The sequence below is a fragment of the Garra rufa genome, chromosome 3, assembly GCF_049309525.1.
Source record: "Garra rufa chromosome 3, GarRuf1.0, whole genome shotgun sequence".
Taxonomy (NCBI): Eukaryota; Metazoa; Chordata; class Actinopteri; order Cypriniformes; family Cyprinidae; genus Garra; species Garra rufa.
Genome location: NC_133363.1, coordinates 1,442,573 through 1,452,264, shown reverse-complemented (window position 1 = coordinate 1,452,264; position 9,692 = coordinate 1,442,573). Strand labels below are relative to the sequence as shown.

The 9,692-nt window shown below is 37.4% G+C and overlaps 4 protein-coding genes and 1 pseudogene across 4 annotated transcripts in view; all 5 read right to left on the bottom strand.

Moving 5' to 3' along the window:
- Positions 1-1,567: 1,567 nt before the first annotated feature.
- On the bottom strand, positions 1,568-2,268 carry LOC141332449 (histone H2B-like). Its single transcript, XM_073837582.1, has one exon. The coding sequence runs from the start codon at positions 2,258-2,260 to the stop codon at positions 1,886-1,888; it is 375 nt and encodes a 124-aa protein (XP_073693683.1). The 5' UTR covers positions 2,261-2,268; the 3' UTR covers positions 1,568-1,885.
- A 948-nt stretch (positions 2,269-3,216) lies between these two features.
- LOC141331006 (histone H4) lies at positions 3,217-3,628 on the bottom strand. The gene has a single exon (XM_073835829.1). It carries the CDS (start codon positions 3,626-3,628, stop codon positions 3,317-3,319), a length of 312 nt encoding a protein of 103 aa, XP_073691930.1. The 3' UTR covers positions 3,217-3,316.
- A 3,401-nt stretch (positions 3,629-7,029) lies between these two features.
- On the bottom strand, positions 7,030-7,440 carry LOC141332426 (histone H3-like). The gene has a single exon (XM_073837561.1). The coding sequence runs from the start codon at positions 7,438-7,440 to the stop codon at positions 7,030-7,032; it is 411 nt and encodes a 136-aa protein (XP_073693662.1).
- Positions 7,441-8,188: 748 nt separating this feature from the next.
- LOC141331778 (uncharacterized) overlaps positions 8,189-9,692 on the bottom strand; it is a 6,537-nt pseudogene continuing 5,033 nt past the window's right edge.
- LOC141332446 (histone H1.5-like) overlaps positions 9,160-9,692 on the bottom strand; it is a 1,115-nt gene continuing 582 nt past the window's right edge. The window contains exon 2 of the mRNA XM_073837578.1: positions 9,160-9,689. Coding sequence (XP_073693679.1) covers positions 9,160-9,689 — 530 coding nt within the window. The remainder of the gene's footprint in view (positions 9,690-9,692) is intronic.

Genomic DNA, 9,692 nt, shown 5'->3' with positions numbered 1-9,692 from the left:
GCTGCAGTGCAATTCTAAAAGTGGAATTAGTACAATAAATAATAATTAAAGGACCATAAATGTATCTAGACACCATTTCTTATTTTAGGGTAAAAGTTGCTTAAACTATTATGATAACAGCAGTTCACATTTAATGGTAGTTACAAAGCAAAGTTACACCTAAGTGATTAGTTACTGTAATTTAATTACTTTTCCCTTTGAAAAAAGTAAAGTAAGGGATTTCTCATATTTTCTGTAATTGAATTAGTTACTTCTTCTGTAATTGAACTTAATGTAAAAAAAAAAAAAAAAAAGACTGTAGAACATTTATACACAATAGTGGATTTAACATCAACATTTAACCTTACAATGCATGTTTTTTTATGTACCCTTCTCACTTTAAATACTTTGGTGAGCTAATATGAATGTTGGTTATACTTTAGTTTTCAATAGTCACTATTAGCTAGTTGGTTATCTGCATGGATATTGGCTGTTTATTATTACTTGAAAAGCACATATTAATGTCTTATGCTACAATGCCTTATTCTAAACCCTTAACTTTACCTAATTCTTACCCAGTTCTTAAACTTAACCACTAAATCAATTACAAATATATTGAGGCAAAAGTCATAGTTAATAATTAAAAAATAGTGAGAATTGGAGCCTAATCTAAAGTGTGACCAGAATAATGAATGTACTTACCTATTATTTATTTCAAATAATTAACTGAACCGTTTCACATCTGTCCTTGTATCATTAACTTGTCAAAATTGATATTACTAATTACTTTCTAAATGCTATAAGTAATTAAATACTTTTTGGAAAGAGTAATTTTCACAGTGATATATTTACACTGTTGAAGATGTAATTATGTAACTTGTGTTACTTGTAATGTGTTACCCCCAACACTGTAAATTAGTTACTAATCAAATTACTTCACAAGTTGCTTGAAACAAAGTAATGTAGCGTACTCAATCCAGCATCAAAACTGTAACTCAATCGGATATATTTTAACACTATGTTACAGAGCACATTTGCAACATACCTGTCTCACTCAAGTCCAAAGCTGTTCTGATGAGAGCGGGAAGCGATTGGATAATTCAAATAGGAAATGACATCACACAGCAAAACCCCAATATATTACTTTGAAACAAAAGATACACAGCGTCCATACAGTTATGTACGATGAAACATGCAAATAAATAAAATAAAAAATATAATTCTTGGAAAAATTAAAGTTTGCTGGAATGGTCCAAACTCAAAACACGACAGTAACACTACTTTTTAATTTACATGAAAATATCCTTTTCCAAATAAGTAATGCCAGTTACTTTTTTCACCTAGTTATTGATCGATTTTCCTGTCCCCACGTTGAGAGAAATCAGCAGTAAGATGTTACTTTAGTTCTAGAATAAATGTGAACATGTATTAATTCATCTCACTCACAAAAAACAAACTTAGTATTCCTTAAAATGAATAAAAACAGTGAAATGCAACTCAGAATGAGGCAAACCTGCAATAAGTAATAAAATATATTGCATGATCCAGTGTAACCATACTAACAAGTAAAACATACTCAAAATAAAACTAACATTTGTTTTTAATTTTATTTTTTTGCTGAGGAGCTTTAAACTTTCTCAGAATTCTACTCTACAGACATATTTTTTTGGGTGTAAAAAGAAACCCGGATTTAAAAAGTAACATTTCTTGCCCATAAATAGCTAACGTTATATTGGTTACTGTTTTTGGAAGTAACTCAATATTGCAATGCATTTCTTTTAAGTTACTCGCCCCTCACGACAATCAACGCAAAGTTCAACTACTACTTGACTAAATTCTGCACTTTTACGAGAACATGGGCGGCTCTTAAAAGAGCCTTTGGGTTTGTGGGAGATTGAGCGGAGGTCTACTTGGAGCTGGTGTACTTGGTGACGGCCTTGGTGCCCTCAGACACGGCGTGTTTGGCCAGTTCACCGGGCAGCAGCAGACGCACAGCGGTCTGGATCTCTCGTGAAGTGATGGTGGAGCGCTTGTTGTAGTGAGCCAGACGAGACGCTTCTCCACCGATGCGCTCGAAGATGTCATTGACGAAAGAGTTCATGATTCCCATCGCTTTGGAAGAGATACCGGTGTCAGGATGGACCTGCTTCAGGACTTTGTAGACGTAGATGGCGTAACTCTCCTTCCTGGACTTTCTGCGCTTCTTTCCTCCCTTTCCGGTGGTTTTAGTGACGGCCTTCTTGGAGCCTTTTTTAGGAGCGGACTTCGCTGGTTCAGGCATGATGCTGCTACGTGGTCAAACACTCACGAAACAATGATTATAGTGAGCGGAACAGAGGTATTTATTCAGTAGCCTATGCTAATTTTCAAAGCGACACGGAAGCCTCCTGATTGCGTGTTTTCATGGCGCAAACTCACAAACTCTTATGTGATTGGACAACTTGAATCGGAAGGCGGACCAATCACAAGCGGTGAAATGATAGTCCCACACAACGCTCTAAGATTGAACGACAGTCACTTGCCAACGAGAGAAAAGTTGCTGTTTTAATTCGCGCGCTTTTTGTTAGTTTCTATAAACGAAATCAAATAGGTCTCAAATATCGTACAGGATTGTGTAATTTTAAATCCCCTTACAGACCTATTACGAAAAAATAGAGAAAGTAGAGCAATAACGATTAGACACTAATTTGCGTCTTCTGACTGGTTAGTTTTCACTTTAGCTCTAACCTGAATATCATTGCCATCTAATTGCGTTTTCTCTCTGTTGTGTAAATTACTTTAATCCAAATAAACTACTACAGAAAATAAATACAACTGTTACGTATTAGTAACTTGTCCTGCTCTTTCTTTGACCGTAGTTGGAGATAAGAGGGGAGATTTATTCACTACTCCAGGAACAAAATAGCTTTTATCTAAACTCCGGACTTAACGTCAATTTAATTTCTCCTGTCTGTTTGGTTTGAGAAGTTGTTTACATTTCGAGAACCATTTTACCCTCAAAAATATATATTTATGTTCTCATTACACACATTAGGGAAAAAATATATAGGTGCTGGTCATATAATAAAATACCTTCAAAGGTTGATTACACTATCTCCATTAAAGACGTGAAAATTGTATAATGTATATATTCACTCAAAAAAGACCGATATATTTAAAATCTTTATTTCCTTTAATTTATAGCCTACAACTAATGAAAACCCCTAATTCAGTATTGGCTTTCCACCGTGGACTTATAACCAGATTAATTCACCAGCGTTAATTCAAAATCAGCTCTTTAAATGATACAGTGGGTGGCTCTTAAAAGAGCCGTTGGGGTTGTCTTTGATTAAGGCGATTAACCTCCGAAACCGTACAAGGTGCGTCCCTGACGTTTCAGCGCGTACACAACGTCCATAGCGGTGACAGTCTTTCTCTTGGCGTGTTCGGTGTAGGTGACGGCATCACGGATAACGTTTTCCAGGAACACCTTCAACACACCGCGAGTCTCCTCGTAGATCAGACCCGAGATACGCTTGACTCCGCCGCGGCGAGCGAGACGACGAATAGCGGGTTTGGTGATTCCCTGGATGTTATCACGCAGAACTTTACGATGACGCTTAGCACCTCCTTTTCCGAGTCCTTTACCGCCTTTGCCTCTTCCAGACATGTTTCAATATGTTCTTCTGTCAGCGAAGCAATGAAAATGAATACGTGGTAGCTGTTCCAGAGAGGCTTTTTACATTTGCTTACAGGACCTAACTGAAACCAACTCCGCGTCACATGGCGCGCACCCCTCCCCCGGTCCTTTCTTTTGAGCAATAGCAATTTACAAACTGAAGTGGGGGAAACAAATATGCATATGAAAAATACACACTTTCCCATAATTACATTTTCAATTTTACAAAAATATCCATGTGTATACATATAAATCTCCACACAATAAACAACAAACAAACAAAATAAACGGGGGTTGCTAGAAAATAAACAAATAAATAAAATTATACAACATATTACCATTCTTAAATAGAAAGAGACTCATACATGGTTTTACACAATTCACCAAGGGGTTGATTTTCTTTGGATAAGTGTTTTAAAGATTCTATGTATTTTTTACATTCAATTTTAAAACAGTTTATATAGGGTTTACTGTTATCCCACTTACTTTTATGTATATGATATTTACCCATTGTAACAATGATGCTTACCTTCAATGACATCTTTTTTGAAAACCCATCTGCATAAACCAACACCTAAAACAAATTAAACAACGGAATATCAGTATTAATATCAATGTTTAGCCAGCTGTAGATATCCGTCCAAAACTGTTATGTGACTGGACAACAGAGTTCTACCTCAAAACGGAATATTATCCGTAAAATTTCAACAGCCGGGTAAACATTGTTAATAATTCTAAACTGCATATTCTTCATTTTAGGTAGAATTGGCCATTTAAGGTAATAGCAACATTTGTTTTTAAATACTTCATAATCAAAATGTTTTATTTTTGAAGGTAAATTGAAGTCTGAAAATAATTTGCTTTTTAATACATTCCCTGTTACTTTGTTCTTACACTTTACATCCCCAATATGTATTCCTCCAATCTTCAACTCAGGCAATTTAACTAATACATTTGAATAAGTGAGGGCGCTCTGTATTAATTGTTTTAAAGAAGGAGGGATGGCTTTACACAGAATATTCATTTCTCTAAAGGAACTTTTTATCTCAAAATTCTCCATAAATTAATTATGTTGAATAAATTGATCAGCTTCATCTAATAAATCTACAACGTATAAAACCTTTTTTTTTCATACTTGTATAATACTGTCTTTATATTTATTGTAATAGTTCTGTTAACCCACAAGGTAGAGTTGTGTGGTGTAAAATGTTGGGTGAATATCATTTTCCAATAATACACAATTTGTTTGTGGAATTTTGAAAGCTTAATCGGCATTTTAGAAACCTCAATGTCACATATCAACAAAAAATCTAACCCTCCGACTGTCTTGAATACACATTTTGGCATACGAAACCACATTGAATTAGGCTGTGTTAAATAAGTTTTACTAAATTTAAGTACTCCAACCGTTGATTCAAATTCAGAGGCTTTCAGACCTCCATTTTTATAATCTTTAATCATTTGAGATTTTTTAACATTATGGGTTCTGTTTTTCCATATAAAACTAAACAAAATAGAGTTCACTTTTTTATCAGTTGAGGAAAAATTTAAAGAGAGTAACATGGGTAGATTAGTTTAGATAGGCCTGCTTTGGTCAAGATAATTCTGCCGATTATAGACAGATCTCTCATAACCCAATGATTAAGAGATTTTTTCATACAGTAAATTCTCTCTTCTATGTTTACTAGTTCTCTCGTATGTAATTCTTTAGAAATTATTAAACCCAAGTATTTCACTTCAGATTTAACAGGAATGGATTCTGTAATTTCTTCAATACATGAATACAGAGGAAAGAGTTAAATTTAAGCATAGGCCTGATGCTCTGGAGAAAAAAAAAATGAAATAATGTTCAGGGCTTTCTTGACTATAGATTTATCTTTTAAAAATATTACTGTGTCATCAGCAAATTGACTCATAACCAGAAATGCTTATTTATTTTAATTGAGGATGGTTGACAACTAAATAAGCTAACATTTGATTGCATAATATAAATAGTTTTAGAGAAACTGGACAACCTTGTCTAATTCCATGCACAATCTCAATTCTTGGAGCCATACCTGGATTAAGAGATATATAACTATAAATGTTGTTATACAACATTTTAATAGCCTTGTAAAACCCTTCCCCAAAACCAAACATTTTAAGCGTCGTAAATATAAATTTATGCTCCACCATATCAAATGCTTTGAAAAAAATCTATAAATAAAAAAAGGCTTTCTGATTGTATCAGTGATTGATAATCGATCATGTCCAGGACTAGTCTAATATGACTTTAAATGTATCTTACCTAATGAATGCTGATTGATACTCCTCGACAAGTTTCCCACAAGTTTAAGATGATTGGCTTACACTAGGGCATGTCATTTATAATCTGTACATAACAGAGATACTGGTCTCCAATGATATCAGTTGATTTCTTCGTCAGAGATATCAATTTCAGGATGTTTTCAAACTATTTAGAGGGTGAAACAATGTGGTTTAATGTCAACCCTGATTTAATGATGTCTGTCCCTTGTTTTGTATTAAATCCATGTTTTATAAGATTCATTTGACAGATGATTCATAAGATCATATCTAGATAATATTTACATGTATGCACTTGGCAGATGTTTTTAACCAGATCATTATCAATGTTTTCTAGTTACCATTTGAGCTGAAGGAAAGCTGATGTCCCACCAAACCTTTAACCATTGGTTCTCTATTCCCCAGTAAATAAGCAGTTATTAAGCAATTACATATATTTACATAACCGAATATGTATAAGCATGCACTTGGCTGTATTATATTCATTTTATAAGTAATATGAGTTTTTTTTTTCCTAGTGTGTGTATATTGGCTATTCTACAGAATTGGTGCAAACTGCTGTCCCACAACCAAACAGATAAATAACTAATGTAATTCTTTATACATTATGAAACTTTATGTAAAAAAGTGTCGTTTTCATGTCATCACCAAAAGTTTTGCTAATTTTAGTCCACTGGATGAGACTGATTTTAACTACACTTCTATATTTTCTCTCTCTCTATATTTTTTTTTTTATAAAATAGCAAAAATAATAATAACAATACATTAAAAAAATACAATATGGTAAACTAAATCTTAATAGGTCAATGTATCCCTTCTTATTAAATTATACATCACTGTGTTTCAGTAGTGACAAGTTTGGGGGAAAAAAATATAAAATAAAACTCAACTGCTATTACTAGAAACGTGTACCTCGGAAGTTATACAATTTGCCTACTTAGAAAACGTTATTCATTAAAAATGTGGGCGCAAATGCATTCCATATTCCTAATATTTATCTTTACAGCGAAATCTCTCGTTCAGTGTAATTTTGGTGGCTCTTAAAAGAGCCTTTGGGGTTTGATGGGGCTGATGCAGCGGCTGCGGGTTTAAGCGCGTTCTCCGCGGATGCGGCGGGCCAGCTGGATGTCTTTGGGCATGATGGTTACTCTCTTGGCGTGGATGGCGCACAGATTGGTGTCCTCAAACAGGCCGACCAAATAAGCCTCACTGGACTCCTGCAGAGCCATAACAGCGGAGCTCTGGAAACGCAGATCAGTCTTGAAATCCTGAGCGATTTCTCGGACCAGACGCTGGAAAGGCAGTTTGCGGATCAGCAGCTCAGTAGACTTCTGATAACGACGGATCTCGCGGAGAGCCACGGTCCCGGGCCTGTAACGATGGGGCTTCTTGACTCCGCCGGTGGCTGGGGCGCTCTTGCGGGCGGCTTTGGTAGCGAGCTGCTTCCTCGGGGCTTTGCCACCGGTGGACTTACGAGCGGTCTGCTTGGTTCTTGCCATGGCTGTGTTATTCTACTGACGCAGAAAATACTGTCTCGCATCATGCGGCTGCTTTTAAAGCCCTTCAAGGCAACTCGCGAACAGAGCAGATCGGGTGCAGAGGCATGTGATTGGCTAGCGCCTGACGTCTAAGCAGGACTGCTGGCCAATGATTGCGCGTCTGGCGCTTTCAAGCAAGCGGGAGGCAGTTTGAATTTCCCGCTCAAGATTATTGTTGTTTACTTTTTGTACGTGAAACAAACTCTGAATTACATATATGACTTCTCTTTGAGCTCACATTGGTACATTTACTTGTTCACGTAATTCCCTGTGTTTGTGTCAAATTCGAATGGGAACAATTTTTCCCCTATTTGCATAGAACAACAACCACCCAAAAGAACAGCTTATTAAATGGTCGTGTTGAAGTCATACGCTGGTATAAGTTACCGTATATGTGTAACAAACAGTACTCTTACACAGTCATTTAGAAACATTCTATCATTCCAAACCTGTACCGTTACTTGGAGGCAAATTAATAACAGCTTTTAAGCACAACATTGAAAAAGCGTTAGAATTGTCATCATTTACATAAGAGAAAACCTAATAAAACATTGTGTGTAAATATTATGTCGGGTGGGTTTTGTTGAATTTTGAAAGCTAATCTCATTTGGGGTGGCGTTTATGAAAAGTTGCAACATGCTCTCTTCAGAGACAAAATGGGTGGCTCTTAAAAGAGGCTTTGGATGTTAAACAAACAATTTTCAGTCATTTATTTGGTTTTGGCGGGTTTTTCGGTCTTTTTGGGCAGAAGCACAGCCTGGATGTTAGGCAGCACGCCGCCCTGAGCGATGGTCACTCCGCCCAGGAGTTTGTTGAGCTCCTCATCATTGCGCACCGCCAGCTGCAGGTGACGGGGAATGATACGGGTCTTCTTGTTGTCCCTCGCGGCGTTTCCAGCCAACTCCAGGATCTCAGCGGTAAGATACTCGAGCACAGCCGCCAGATAGACGGGAGCACCGGCACCAACGCGCTCAGCGTAGTTCCCTTTACGGAGGAGCCTGTGAACACGACCGACGGGGAACTGCAGCCCTGCCCTGGATGAACGAGTCTTAGCCTTGGCTCTCGCCTTGCCACCGGTTTTGCCTCTGCCGCTCATGGTTAATTTCTAAGTTTATAATTAAAGCAGAAATGAGCCCATGTATTCAGCTACACTGTTATAAAAGAGCGTGCCAGTCGCCCATTGGTTTAGAGGCTTGTAAGGTTTCAAACCAATCACCTCCAACACCGACCGCCAAAGTTCAGCCCCTTTTTCTAAAGAAACAGGACAGAAAATAGCACAATATTTGTTTTAGAAAACTTGTTTTACATATTATTATAATTAATTTAAATTTGTATATATATATATATATATATATATATATATATATATATATAATATATATATATATATATATATATATAGTGCTAAAAAAATAAAGGGAACACTTAACCAACACAATATACACAATAGTGTTTCCTTTAGTTTTTTAAGCAGTATATATATTTTTAATTGTATATAAAATAATTTTCCGAAACATCTTAAGAGGTGAAACAATACTTCTGCACTTACGTAGGGGATTGAAATATTTTCTTTTGTACTGATTGAGAAAGCAAATCAATTACAGCACCAACAAGTTTTGCTCTTTCATGAGTAAGTGGGTGGCTCTTAAAAGAGCCGTTGAGGGATAAACTGCGGACTTTTTATTTCTTCTTGGGAGCTGCCTTTTTAGCCTTGGGGGCTTTAGGCTTTGCCGTCTTGGGTTTGGCAGTCTTCGCCTTCTTGGGGCTCTTAGCTGCTTTCTTAGGGGCTGCTGGCTTCTTCGCCTTCTTAGGGCTCTTCGTCGCCTTCTTAACGGCAGCAGCGGCGGGTTTCTTGGCCTTCTTGGGGGATTTCTTAGCGGCGGGCTTCTTTGCCGCTGCGCTCTTGGGCTTCTTGGCAGCAGCGGGTTTCTTGGCCGCGGGCTTCTTGGTTTTAGGAGCAGCTTTCTTGGCGGGTTTCGTCTTGGTCTCGGCTTGCTTCTTGTTGAGCTTGAAGGAGCCAGAAGCGCCGGTCCCTTTGACCTGCACCAGGGTGCCTTTAGTCACCAGGCTCTTGATGGCGAGCTTGACGCGGGAGTTGTTCTTCTCCACATCGTAGCCGCTGGCAGCGAGAGCTTTCTTCAAGGCGGCGAGAGACACACCGCTCCTCTCCTTGGATGCGGACACGGCTTTGACGATGAGGTCGCCGACGCCTG